General features: G+C 37.6%; 1 protein-coding gene across 1 annotated transcript; it reads right to left on the bottom strand.

Annotated features, from left to right (window-relative positions):
• Positions 1-859: 859 nt before the first annotated feature.
• On the bottom strand, positions 860-14905 carry LOC138853974 (tigger transposable element-derived protein 1-like). Its single transcript, XM_070094176.1, has 2 exons — positions 13211-14905; positions 860-1392 (listed from the first exon to the last, which is right to left on the bottom strand). Exon 1 carries the CDS (start codon positions 14691-14693, stop codon positions 13494-13496), a length of 1200 nt encoding a protein of 399 aa, XP_069950277.1. The 5' UTR covers positions 14694-14905; the 3' UTR covers positions 860-1392; positions 13211-13493.
• Between the last annotated feature and the right edge of the window lie 448 nt (positions 14906-15353).

Here is a 15353-nt window from a genome sequence, read left to right on the forward strand (position 1 = left end):
TTATCAGCTCATCAGTGGTTAGTTCTTCATTGTCCTCCTCCCCACTAACCTCCAACCCCAAGGACTTTCCCAATGCCACAATGGATTCCTCAACTGGCATAATCCTCTCAGGGTTAGCCTCAAAATCCCTTTTGTCTACACATTCTGGCCACAGTTTCTTCCAAGCAGAGTTCAAGGTCTTCTTAGTCACTCCCTCCCAAGCCTTACCTATAAGGTTTACACAATTGAGGATATTAAAGTGCTCTCTCCAAAACTCTCTTAGAGTCAGTTGAGTTTCTGAGGTTACTACAAAGCACCTTTCAAACAGAGCTTTTGTGTACAGTTTTTTGAAGTTTACAATAACCTGCTGGTCCATGGGCTGCAGGAGAGGAGTGGTATTAGGAGGCAAAAACTTCACCTTAATGAATTTCATGTCCCCATAAAGTCGCTCTGCCACGTCTGTAGGATGACCAGAGACATTGTCTAACACCAGGAGGCACTTAAGTTCTAATTTCTTTTCAGTTAGGTAATCTTTCACATTGGGGGCAAATGCATGGTGTAACCAGTCATAGAAAAAGTCCCTAGTGACCCATGCCTTACTGTTTGCCCTCCACAGCACACACAAATTCTCCTTGAGGACATTCTTTTGCCTGAACGGTCTGGGAGTTTCAGGCTTCACTTTGCAATCACCAGTAGCATTGGAACACATCAACAAAGTAAGCCTGTCTTTCATAGGCTTATGTCCTGGGAGTGCCTTTTCCTCCTGAGTAATGTAGGTCCTGCTTGGCATTTTCTTCCAAAACAGGCCTGTTTCATCACAATTAAACACTTGTTCAGGTTTCAGTCTTTCACTGTCTATGTACTCCTTGAATTCCTGCACATATTTTTCAGCTGCTTTGTGGTCCGAACTGGCAGCCTCACCATGCCTTATCACACTATGTATGCCACTACGCTTCTTAAATCTCTCAAACCAACCTTTGCTGGCCTTAAATTCACTCACATCACTAGTTGCAGGCATTTTTTTAATTAAATCCCCATGCAACTTCCTAGCCTTTTCGCTTATGATCGCTTGAGAGACGCTATCTCCTGCTAGCTGTTTTTCATTTATCCACACCAATAAGAGTCTCTCAACATCTTCCATCACTTGCGATCTCTGTTTCGAAAACACAGTTAAACCTTTGGCAAGAACAGCTTCCTTGATTGCCTTTCTGTTGCCCACAATAGTAGCGATGGTTGATTTGGGTTTCTTGTACAACCTGGCCAGGTCGGCGACACGCACTCCACTTTCATACTTATCAATGATCTCTTTCTTCATCTTTATAGTAATTCTCACCCTTATTGCTGTAGGGTTGGCACTAGAAGCTTTCTTGGGGCCCATGGTCACTTATTTTGCAGATAAAATCACCAAAAACACTGTAATAATACGAAATGTTCCGATTGTATTCTTGGATGTTACCGCGGAAGCTGGCTGGTAAACAATGCCACCGGCGGCACATGTGAGGCTGGCTAAGGGTGCACATTGGACGCGTCTCGGACGAACAGCGGTGAGCGGGTTTTTGAGCGATATGCGAGGCAAAATTTTTGCGATAAAAGCGAGTGGTATGCGGATTAAACGTTATGTGATGCCAACGGTATGCGGGGGTCCACTGTATATTCAGCCAATCTGTTGCAGGCTGTTCCACTCGTCCACAACTGTTGCCAAAATAGTTTTCCTATATCGTTTCTAAATACAAAGGTTTGCTTTTAACACCAGTTGTATCCCACAAAGGCAGGGTGATCTAAAAATAATAAGCTTTTCTTTTTAAATTTAGTAATTTATATATATGTTGGTGAGGGGCTCTTGATTTAGGGAATTGGATCTGTGCTCCAGTTCCCCGAATTAAGCCTGAATGCCTTCCACATCCCCCCCCCCAGGCACTGTATAATCCTCCAGGTTTAGCGCGTCCCCCTTGATTATAATAATTAGTAATTTATACAGAAATGATTGCTAGCCCCTTGCTCCTGGCATTTTAGTTGTAATTTACAACACACATGGCTTATGGAGGAACAATTCTTTTCCACTTACTTGGAAAATTTTCTCTAAGGATCTTGCCAAAGCACTGATTCAGTATAATAAAAAGTATGAAATATATATTGCAGATAAGTGCAACTGGACTAGATATGTTTACTTGCAGGATTTAAATTCTGGTTTTTCCACAGTGTAGATGGTTCTGCTTCCTTGCTTAACATAGACTTTGTTGTGATGGTTAGCACTCAGGCTTAGGAACCTTCAGAACCCAAGTTTGAGTCCCACAAATACCATACTCCTAAGATTTCACATTAATGCAAGGCTTGGAGTTAAATAGATATTGTACTTCAGTACTCAAATTATTTTTAAAGCAGTGCAACTTCATAATTAATAAAAAACTAATGTAATAAATTTCCCTCATCATTAAAGGACTTCTCTGTTATTGAGTACAGCTGGCATTTAGTATAGCTATTCATACAAGAGTTCAATATTTTTATTATCATTTATTGTACATTTATGAAATGTCCAATGTAGGTAAACCTGGAGTTTACCTGGAGAGAGTTCCGGGGGTCAACGCCCCCGCGGCCCGGTCTGTGACCAGGCCTCCTGGTGGATCAAACAAAATGTGTTTGCTTTGTCCAGACTTTTTTAAGCATAGTTTGTCTTAACACCCCTCCCCAAAGGCAATTTGTGTGGTTTGTAAATGAATTAATGTTGAAAAAGTAATGACAGCACATAGTGCACAAAGTATGTTTTCAAACATTAGGTTCATAGCCTACTTTACATACATTATTGTAGGTCAATTCAAACTAAATTAACCATTTCTAACAAAATGTAACAAAGCAAAATTCCAAAATGCCTGACAAAGGAGAATGTGCTCTCAATGTAACAGCAGCTGGGTAAGTTTTTTACAATTCACAGTATCTGAAAACCAATGTGTCCATTGGTGAATCATGGGTTTTCAATACTTTTTAACTTTTAACAAGGAATACAAGAATACAAACTGTGATGATGAAAATGCATCCAGGCATTGGTGGAGATATTCTTAGTGGGACATGTTACATTCTCAGTATAGTGATGAGCCTTTTGACTCATCTTGGCTTTTCAGCAAACCAGAGCAGAAATTAGATTGTGGAGAACTGCTGCTAGGACTGAACATTACGACGATGAGGAAGGATGAGATAGCGAGGTTCCTTGTAAAGTCTTCGTGTTCTTTTGGATAGCTCGTATGTCAGCCAAGAATTCTTGGTAATGAAAAGTGGGAAGTTGAACAGAATTCTTCCTCCATAAGCCATGTGTATCGTAAGAGGTGACTAAAATGCTGGGAGCAAGGAGCTAGTAACCCCTTTTCTTGTATAAATTATTAAATTTAAAAAGAGGATAAGGAGGAGGAGGAAGAGAGAGGAACCCTTCTAATAAAAATTCACCGTAATTTAGCATAGATATTTCTGGAGAGAGTTGGAATAGTTTTAAAAATGCAGTATTAGAATGTGGGGCAGAAGTTTGTGGTTATAGGAGGGTGGGTGCAGGAGGAAAGAGGAGTGATTGGTGGAATGATGAAGTAAAGGGTGTGATAAGAGAAAAAGTAAGCTTATGAGAAGTTTTTACAAAGCAGAAGTGTTATAAGAAGAGTAGAGTATATGGAGAATAAAAGAAAGGTGACGAGAGTGGTGAGAGAGTGAAAAAGGAGAGCAGATGATACAGTGGGAGAGGCACTGTCAAGGAATTTTAATGAAAATAAGAAAAAAATTTTGGAGTGAGTTAAATAAGTTAAGAAAGCCTAGAGAACGAATGGAATTGTCAGTTAAAAACAGAGTAGGGGAGTTAGTAGATTGGGTAGATGGCGAGAATATTTTGAGGAACTTTTAAATGTCGACGAAGAAAGGGAAGCGGTAATTTCATGCACTGGCCAGGGAGGTATACCATCTTTTAGGAGTGAAGAAGAACAGGATGTGAGTGTGGTGGAGGCGCATCAGGCATTACGTAGAATGAAAGGGGGTAAAGCAGCTGGAACTGCCGGGATCATGATAAAAATGTTAAAAGCAGGGGGGGATATAGTGTTGGAGCGGTTGGTATTTTTGTTTAATAAATGTATGAAAAGGGGAAGGTACCTAAGGATTGGCAGAGAGCATGTATAGTCCCTTTATATAAAGGGAAGGGGGACAAAAGAGATTGTAAAAATTATAGAGGAATAAGTTTACTGAGTATACCAGGAAAAGTGTAAGGTAGGGTTATAATTGAAAGAATTAGAGTTAAGACAGAATGTAGGATTGCGGATGAGCAAGGAGGTTTCAGAGTGGGTAGGGGATGTATAGATCAAGTGTTTACACTGAAGCATATATGTGAACAGTATTTAGATAAAGGTAGGGAAGTTTTTATGGATTTAGAAAAGGCATATGATTGAGTGGATAGGGGAGCAATGTGGCAGATGTTGCAAGTACAGTGGACCCCAGGTTAACGATATTTTTTCATTCCAGAAGTATGTTCAGGTGCCAGTACTGACCGAATTTGTTCCCATAAGGAATATTATGAAGTAGATTAGTCCATTTCAGACCCCCAAACATACACGTACAAACGCACTTACATAATTGGTCGCATTGGGAGGTGATCGTTAAGCGGGGGTCCACTGTATATGGAATAGGTGGTAAGTTACTAAATGCTGTAAAGAGTTTTTATGAGGATAGTGAGGCTCAGGTTAGGGTGTGTAGAAGAGAGGGAGACTACTTCCCGGTAAAAGTAGGTCTTAGACAGGGATGTGTAATGTCACCATGGTTGTTTAATATATTTATAGATGGGGTTGTAAAAGAAGTAAATGCTAGGGTGTTCGGGACAGGGGTGGGATTAAATTATGGAGACTCAAATACAAAATGGGAATTGACACAGTTGCTTTTTGCTGATGATACTGTGCTCATGGGAGATTCTAAAGAAAAATTGCTAAGGTTAGTGGATGAGTTTGGGAGTGTTTGTAAAGGTAGAAAGTTGAAAGTGAACATAGAAAAGAGTAAGGTGATGAGGGTATCAAATGATTTAGATAAAGAAAAATTGGATATCAAATTGGAGAGGAGTATGGAAGAAGTGAATGTTTTCAGATACTTGGGAGTTGACGTGTCAGCGGATGGATTTATGAAGGATGAGGTTAATCATAGAATTGATGAGGGAAAAAAGGTGAGTGGTGTGTTGAGGTATATGTGGAGACAAAAAACGTTATCTATGGAGGCAAAGAAGGGAATGTATGAAAGTATAGTAGTACCAACACTCTTAGATGGGTGTGAAGCTTGGGTTGTGAATGCAGCAGCGAGGAGGTGGTTGGAGGCAGTGGAGATGTCCTGTCTAAGGGCAGTGTGTGGTGTAAATATTATGCAGAAAATTCAGAGTGTGGAAATTAGGAGAAGGTGTGGAGTTAATAAAAGTATTAGTCAGAGGGCTGAAGTAGGGTTGTTGAGGTGGTTTGGTCATTTAGAGAGAATGGATCAAAGTAGAATGACATGGAGAGCATATAAATCTATAGGGAAAGGAAGGCGGGGTAGGGGTCATCCTCAAAAAGGTTGGAAGGAAGGGGTAAGGGAGGTTTTGTGGGCGAGGGGCTTGGACTTCCAGCAGGCATGCATGAGCGTGTTCGATAGGAGTGAATGGAGACGAATGGTATTTGAGACCTGACAATCAGTTGGAGTGTGAGCAGGGTAATATTTAGTGAAGGGATTCAGGGAAACCGGTTATTTTTATATAGCCGGACTCGAGTCCTAGAAATGGGAAGTACAATGCCTGTACTCTAAAGGAGGGGTTTCGGGATATTAACAGTTTGGAGGGATATGTTGTGTATCTTTATATGTGTATGCTTCTAGACTCTTGTGTTCTGAGCACCTCTGCAAAAACAGTGATTATGTGTGAGTGAGGTGAAAGTGTTGAATGATGATGAAAGTATTTTCTTGGGGATTTTCTTTCTTTTTTGGGTCACCCTGCCTCTGTGGGAGACGGCCGACTTGTTAAAAAAAAAAAGTTTCTGGATGTGAATATGCCAGCTTAAGCATGTACTCAGTGCAGTAAAGGATTAGCTGTATGAGGGGTTCATTCAAATGACATCATTGCTAAAGCTTATTTCAGATATGGGAAACCAAAAGTCAATGTTGCATGATTTTAACTCTTAAACTGTCCAAACGTAGATCTACATTTTCACCGCTAGCGCTCCGAACGTAGATCTACATTGTTTTTTTTACATTTGAAAGCTTGTAACGTGAAACATAGATCTACATTTGGACAGTGGAAGGGTTAAAGACACATGTAAAGCACTCTTGCATGCTCAGCATCTGAAACCAAACAACATAGATATCAGTTCAGAGCTGGAAATTGTGCTACATAAAGAACAGAAATGAGGCACAAGAGTGGCTCATGTACAAGGAAATGTTTGAACCTCGTGTACAGAGTTCAGTTGGGATCCTTGAGGAGAATGTTATAAAGGTTAAAAAATAAGAAAAAAGATGTAAACCATAATGCTGTTGTGCTTAAGTTTTAACCAGAATTTGAGATAGTTGTTGAACAGGCATATTGAGAAAGGCTGCTGATTGCATTGTAAGTGTTAACCCCTTTAGGAACCAGAGGCCAAATCTCAGTGTGACAGCTGAGGTCCAAGAATTTAACCCCTTGATTGTCGCAACCCCCAATCCTGAGGTGTCTCCTGGTGTCGCAAAATTTCAAAAAAAAAAAAATTATTTTTTCTTATGAAATGATAGAGAATCTTTTCCTGATTGTAACGACACCCAAAAAACAAAATGTGATGGAAAACTGACAGAATTACGGTCTCACGAATTTAGCAACCTCAGCGATATTTACAAATCGGCGATTTCGTCCACTTTGAGCCCTATTTTTGGCTAATTCCATTGTTCCAGTCGACCAAACTCATAGCTATTTCTTTAGAACTCCATTTTTTCTATCGCTTGAGTACAAGAAACTGCCCGTTTACCAATTTCAACTACCCAATAACGTGGTCAGAAATTTGCAATTTGGCCAATTTCACAAAAATTTAAAAAATATGACAATTTCAAAATAAGGTCCAGAATGAACAATGCAGACATTCCTGGCTCTAAAATAACATTTTCTTTGTTCATCAGTCATGTCTCCAGGCCCCTCTGATATTACTCTTGCTTTCTATTTTGAATTTTTATTCAAACAAAAAATAGAAGATTTACTATTATGCAGACTACTGCAATACTGTAATAATTGTATAAATAACATCAACTCATTCATGACTGCATATTAGAATGGCTAGTTGGACATTTATTGGACAATGACATCATTTGTTTACTTTTGAACATGGGCAAAAATCAAACATTTCCCCTACTTCGAGCTCCATTTCCAGGTTCTTTTTATAGTAAAATCAATCAAAATCACCTCTATTTATATAATATGTTTTCCATTCTATCAAATGAGACCACGAAAACGAGAATACAACCATAAATACTATACAAAAATAGACCACAAAGTCGGCATTTTAATTAAAAAACGGTCGGAGTTTTTTTTTTCTAATTATGCACTGCGTGCTCCAGGATTTTTTTTATATGGTGCACACTGACACACAGACCCATTCTCTCACATGTGGGGCTACCAGCTTTCTCCTTTTTGATATGAAGCCGCTAGAATTTACGAGTATATATTCGTCAAACACGTTACCTCATAAGACGTATATATATGGCCGCAACAGTCAAAGGGTTAAATAAAAAATAAAATTATTTTTTCTTATGAAATGGTAGAGAATCTTTTTATGAAGGTAATAAAACAAAAAATACAAAATTTGATGAAAAACTGACAAAATTACACGCAAATTTTGCTGCATCAGCAATATTTACATATCGGCAATTTTGCCCACTTTGACTCCTATTTTAGGCCAATTACATTATTCCACTTGACCAAATTCTTAGCTGTTTCACTAGTATTACTTCTATTTTATCGATTGAGCACAAGAAATCGCCCAGTCATCTGTTTCAACCACCCAATAAAGTGATCGGAAATTGGTAATTTGGCCAATTTAACACAGAGTTCAAAATATTCCAGTTTCAAAATAGGGTTCAGACTAAACAATGCAGGCATTCCTGGCACTAAAATAACATTTCTTCTGTTCATTAATTATGTTTTCAGGCTTTACAAATGAATTCCATTTTTATTTTTTATTCACATAATGAATTTTTATTCACACCAAAAAATAGAAGATTTACTGTTATGCAATGTTGTAATATTTGTTTAAATAATATCAGCACATTCGTGAATGCATATTAGACCCACCAGCTGATGTGTATTAGACTCAAGACATCATTTGTTTACTCTTGAACATTGGCAAAAGTTGAACATTTCCACTACTATGAGCTCAGTTTCAAGCCATTTTCTGCACTAAAACCAATCAAAATCATCTCTATTTCTATAATTTATCTTCCATTCTATCAAATGAGACCACAAAATCTCAAATACAACTCTGACAAAAATACAAAAAAACCACAAAGTCGCTGTTTTAATCCAAAATTACGGTCTCGTTTTTTTTTTTCCCCTCATTATGCACTGCATGATGCAGGATTTGTTTTATGTGGTGCACTTACTGCACAGATGTATTCTCTCACATCTAGGTCCAAATTTACTCCTCACAGGTTACCTGAGTTGAGCTCATGGTGTAGATCTACAGTTTGGACCCTGACTTCAAAGCCGTAGATCTATGGGACAGACCCTGAAAGGGTTAAGCCAAGTGGCCCTGAGACAATCTTAAAAATTATGAAAAAAAAAAAAAATAGTAGTACAGTAGTAACTTTTTTGGAATCAATGATTAAGTTTGTTTTCTTTGTTGTCAAAAGGTTAAATTGAGGTTATATTGTAATGCAATGTGATAAAAAATAAAATTAAATTGGAGTTTTCACAGTAAATTAGTTTTATGATATACACTTCTTAATTTAAATCTAATCATTTTTTTTTTTAATAAGAAATGCCAAAATTTATGATTTTTTACGAAAATATTAAAAGCAGTTAGGTAAGCAGTCTTATGTTAGCATTAAGAATATGATCTAATGAGATGCAAGTTATGAAATTATTTAATTTTATTCAATTGTTTTCAGTTTTTTCCTCAACATCACATTAATCCTTTATACCTGTCTTCCACTTGCACACAGTAGGTTCAAGGCTCTTGGTCTATTTTTGTATGAAAATAAATTTTCTTTTGAGATGATAATCTGTACTACTTAATGCACAGGCTTATTTCCCCCCCCCTCCCCCCTCATCATTTCTAATTGTACAAACGGTTGGTTAATGTTTTCACAAAAAAATCATGGGCCATTTTCATCATACGTATATATCGCATTTAAATTTATCTAACACTTCTCTCTTCTTCAACAAAGTAATGGATTCATGTTTATTCTTCTTAGCAGCACCAACATCACCAGTATTCTTCTTGAGTGTCATGGTTAATATACAGAGACCAGATATAGTTATGAAAATATCCAAAATAGTTTGATAAACAGAGAATGGGTGAAAATATAAGAATGAAGGTGCACTACAGTAGACCTATTGGCTAATGCTAGATAGGCCTTTCTCAAACCTAACCAATTTTTAAAACTACCCAAAATGTTAGTTTTGATATATCTACTTGGCAGATTGTTCCACTTATCCACAACTCTGTTGTTAAACTAATACTTTACTACTGTATATTCCTTCTAAAACCGAATTTATCCACCTTGAATCCATTATTTCAAGGTTCTCTTGAAGCTAGATATTCTCAGAACCCTAGTTGTCTCCACAAGGCAATTCCAGAATTTATCTGTTGGTGGCACTAAGTTATCAATGGGAGGGAAAGAGCCATGTACCATGGCACGCACTGCCAATATTTCGTGTGTTAACCGATTCTTTAAAACTTTGCAAAGTGTAGTATCGTGTTTTTTTTTGCACTATCGTATTTTTGAATCGTGTTTCAAGAAAATTACGTTACATAAAGTCATGTTTTAAGAGGCTTTACTATACCTCATTTTATGTTTCAAATTGCCAGTCATATCCCAATAGTGCCTGAAGTGATAAATATTTTTACCTATACCATAGTACTACTGTATTCTAGTATGAATTATTTGCAGATAAAAAAAAATTATTATACTGTATATATTTTCATATTAAAAGTTGCTTATTTCCGGTCTATTCTCATGGTTCACAATGCAAAAAATGCAGTATTGTGCCACAAAGGCTGACATAAAAACCACACACAGTATTTGGACATAATGTACTAATGCATTATGTACATATGTTATGTGAGGACATACTGATATTTCTTAAGCAGTTATGTAGCTACTGTACTATAAAATTCAGTTTTAGGAATTTAACAAAAGAAAGTGATCCCTTCCATCTGTGATAAGACTGTGATGCTTAACCTGACTGATATGGAAAGAAGAAATTAGAATAAATTGACTAAATGAAAATGCAAGGCACTATTTTTAACCAGCTGGTGATCTGCTTGCCAGGCATTTTGTACTAGGATGTGTATTTCCATTTGCATTGAAAATTTGTCAGTCTGTAAATTCATGGATTTTCCATGCCCAAATTACTCCAGAAGCATGAAACCCATGAATTACTGATATTCCTCCCACCTACTCATGCTCTTTGTTCCCTCAGACATCCCTGTATTTGTTTTACTTACCCATTCTACAATGCTGCACCCACATGCCACCATAATATAACTGTATTCATCATTCCTCAATGTGATTCTGTATCATTTTAGTTTCCAACTCTTAATGAAGGTTTTATAAAATTCTTTCAGGAAGATGTGCATTTATTGCTTGTAATGTACTGTAATAATTGCCATCTTCCCATACAGTAATATGACATAAAGCATATTTTGATTTACCATTACATAAGGCTGGTCATGGCTGAAATGTTTTCTTCCTCTTGTAATCACACTTCACCCCAGCAGTATGAGAGTACAGTAGTTTTATTCATTGGATTTAAAATATAAATTAATAAAGATCAGTCCTCTGCTAGTTCTGTCTGTATGTGCAGATGTACGTATTTAAAACATATCAGTGTTGAATGTGCTTTATAGTAAGTTTTAATTATATATATACACTATGTATAGCAATGTTTATGAAATATTTGTAAAGTATTTAATATTGTTGAACGAGGTGGTTTTTTTTTGAATGATGGTAAAATATTTAGCATGAGAAGCTGGATATTGAGAAACTTGATATTCTTTTCTCTCGTTACCATCATTTATCTAGTTTTACTTGTAGTGCCATTATGACAGTATTTTGTGGTGCAGCTTTCACTTTTAAGAAAATTTATCTGTCAGTTATTATATATTTAATTACATTATGATAAAATGTTGTCATGTATACTGTGCTTGTGATAGGACTCAAATATAATTCCTTAGCTGCACCTTAGCTGTGAGATGACATGTTACTTCAGTGCCTGCTAGAGCTTTGAATTTTTCTAGCTGTGTTTTTTTAACAATCGAAACCCTTATTGTAAAAGAAATGTACACAAACTAAATGGGGCTAATGAGAATTAGGTAGTTGTTAAGTAGTTATCTTCTGAGTGGTCATTTGCTACACAAGATTATTAAAGACAATTCACTCTATATGTGCCTGAAGAAAACACATTTACCGTTACCTGCTTGATGATCCAGTGATGACTTATTCAGTGGCAATATCCCTACTCCCTTTTCAAATTTGAAACCATTTTTCCCTTTAAAAATCATCCAGTCAACTAGCTTTGTAGATTCTCTTCATTAATGTTTCTGGTTTTCTAAATCTCTTCATGAATATTGCTAGTTTCCTTGAATCTCTTCTATTCTGTAGTTTGTTTCATCTATCATAGATTTGTCTGCGAACACACTGAAGTATTTATATACATTCACTTGCTCCATATGCCTTCGTTCCAATCTGACCTGTTTTTCATACCTTACACCTCTTACCCTTTCACTTTGCTCTTTTTTGTACACATTTTTTTTTGCATACATACTTCCAAAATCCTCCACAATTTTTTTTTAATATTTCACTGCAGCTTTCATCTTCAGGCAGCATCTGTGATACTTTTATCATATTTGTTGTCTTTGAGTTGCTCTGTGCTTTTAATTTTCAGTATATCCTTCACAATTTTTAACCCTTTGACTGTTGCGACCCCAAATCCTAAAGTGTCTCTTTGTGTCGCAAAATTTTGAAAAAAAAAAAAATCTTATGAAATGATAGAGAATCTTTTCCTGATGTTAATGACACCAAAAGTATGAAATTTGATGGAAAACTTACGGAATTACGCTCTCGCGAAGTTAGCGATCTTGGTGATGTTTACGCATCAGCGATTTCAGCCAATTCCACTGTTCCAGTCGACCAAACTCATAGCTATTTCTTTAGAGCTCCATTTTTTCTATCAATTGAGCCCAAGAAACTGCCCATTTACCGATTTCAACTACCCAATAAAGTCAGAAATTGGCAATTTTGCCGATTTCATGCAAATTAAAAAAGATGCCAATTTCAAAATAGGGTTCAGAATGAACAATGCAGACATTCCTGGCACTAAAATAACATTTTGTGTGTTCATCAGTCATGACTCCAGGCCCCTGTTATATTGCTCTTGCTTTCTATTTTGAATTTTTATTCACACAAAAAATAGAAGATTTACTGTTATGCAGACTGCATTATTGTGTATTAGACTGTGTATTAGAATGGCTAGTTGGACACTTATTGGATGACGACGTCATTTGTTTACTCTTCAACATCGACAATAATCGAACATTTCCTCTACTTTGGGCTCAATTTCAAGGTCCCTTTCATTGTGAAACCAATCAAAATCATCTCTATTTCTGTAATATGTCTTCCATTCTATCAAATGAGACCAAGAATACGACTATAAATACTATACAAAAATATACCAAAAACAGTTGGAGGTATTTTTTCTCATTATGCACTGCATGCTGTAGGATATTTTTTATACTGTCCACACAGACTCATTCTCTCTCATGTGGGCCTACCAGCTTTCTTCCACTTGATTTGAAGCCGCTAGAATTTTGGAGTATAAATATGTGAAAAACACTGGCTCATAAGACGTGTATATACGACCGAAACAGTCAAAGGGTTAATAAATGTAGATTTTGTTATTTGAGACATATTTACTTGGGTATTTTATATTGTAAGGTTTTGATACGGGCCGTAATGCTTTATTTGACAGATTAGAACACTGTTGAATTAAGCTGTAGCCCCATACAGTTTGATTTTTTACATGTACAGTGGACCCCCGGTTAACGATTTTAATCCGTGCAAGAGGGCTCATCGTTATGCGAAATAATCGTTATGCGAATCAATTTTCCCCATAAGAAATAATGGAAATAAAATTAATCCGTGCAAGACGCCCAAAAGTATGAAAAAAAAATTTTTTTTACCACATGAAATGTTAATTTTAATACACACAAACTGAAAAAGGCATGCACAATTAAATGACACTTACTTTTATTGAAGATCTGGTGATGATTGATGGGATGGGAGGAGGGGAGAGCAATATCTTCTTACTGTTTAGAAGGGGAATCCCCTTCCATTAGGACTTGAGGTAGTAAGTCCTTTTCTGGGGTTACTTCCCTTCTTCTTTTAATGCCACTAGGGCCAGCTTCAGAGTCACTGGACTTCTTTCGCACAAGATATCTGTCCATAGTGGCCTGTACCTCTCGTTCCTTTATGACTTGCCTAAAGTGTTTCACAACATTGTCAGTGTAATAATCACCAGCACGGCTTGCAATAGCTGTGTGAGGGTGATTTTCATCCATGAAGGTTTGCACTTCAAGCCACTTAGCACAGATTTCCTTAATCTTTGAAGTAGGCAACTTCTTCAATTTCTCTCTCCCCTCCTCCGAAGCAATTTCCTCAGGTGTGGCCTCTTGCTGTTGAAGTTGATCTAGCAGCTCATCAGTGGTTAGTTCTTCATTGTCCTCCTCCACCAACTCTTCCACATCCTCCCCACTAACCTCCAACCCCAAGGACTTTCCCAATGCCACAATGGATTCCTCAACTGGCACAGGATTCTCAGGGTTAGCCTCAAACCCTTCAAAATCCCTTTTCTCTACACATTCTGGCCACAGTTTCTTCCAAGCAGAGTTCAAGGTCCTCTTTGTCACTTCCTCCCAAGCCTTACCTATAAGGTTTACACAATTGAGGATGTTAAAGTGATCTCTCCAAAACTCTCTTAGAGTCAGTTGAGTTTCTGAGGTCATTACAAAGCACCTTTCAAACAGAGCTTTTGTGTACAGTTTCTTGAAGTTGGAAATAACCTGCTGGTCCATGGGCTGCAGGAGAGGAGTGGTATTAGGAGGCAAAAACTTCACCTTAATGAAGCTCATGTCCCCATAAAGTCGCTCTGACACGTCTGTAGGATGACCAGGGGCATTGTCTAACACCAGGAGGCACTTAAGTTCTAATTTCTTTTCAGTTAGGTAATTTTTCACATTGGGGGCAAATGCATGGTGTAACCAGTTATAGAAAAATTCCCTAGTGACCCATGCCTTACTGTTTGCCCTCCACAGCACACACAAATTATCCTTGAGGACATTCTTTTGCCTGAACGCTCTGGGAGTTTCAGAGTGATACACTAATAAAGGCTTCACTTTGCAATCACCAGTAGCATTGGCACACATCAACAAAGTAAGCCTGTCTTTCATAGGCTTATGTCCTGGGAGTGCCTTTTCCTCCTGAGTAATGTAGGTCCTGCTTGGCATTTTCTTCCAGAACAGGCCTGTTTCATCACAATTAAACACTTGTTCAGGTTTCAGTCCTTCAGTTTCTATATACTCCTTGAATTCCTGCACATATTTTTCAGCTGCTTTGTGGTCCGAACTGGCAGCCTCACCATGCCTTATCACACTATGGATGCCACTACGCTTCTTAAATCTCTCAAACCAACCTTTGCTGGCCTTAAATTCACTCACATCATCACTAGTTGCAGGCATCGTCATGCAACTTCGAATATGATCGCTTGAGAGACGCTATCTCCTGCTATCTGTATTTATCCACACCAATAAGAGTGCGATAAAACACAGTTAACCTTTGTTCCTTGATTGTCTTTCTGGTGCCCACAATAGTAGCGATGGTTTTGGGGTTTCTTGTAATTGACTAGGTCGGCTTTTTTCATACTTATCAATTATCTCTTTCTTCATCTCTATAGTAATTCTTACCCTTTGGGTGTAGGGTTGGCACTAGAAGCTTTCTTGGGGCCCATGGTCACTATTTTCCAGAAACAGCACCGAAAATACTGTAATAATACGAAATATTCCGATTATGCTTGGATGTTACCTGGCTGGTAAACAATGGGACGGAGCGGCACATGTGAGGCTGGCTGAGGGCACATTGGACGCGTCTCGGACGAAAATCGGTATGCG

Source organism: Cherax quadricarinatus, chromosome 44 (genome assembly GCF_038502225.1).
Source record: "Cherax quadricarinatus isolate ZL_2023a chromosome 44, ASM3850222v1, whole genome shotgun sequence".
Classification (NCBI taxonomy): Eukaryota; Metazoa; Arthropoda; class Malacostraca; order Decapoda; family Parastacidae; genus Cherax; species Cherax quadricarinatus.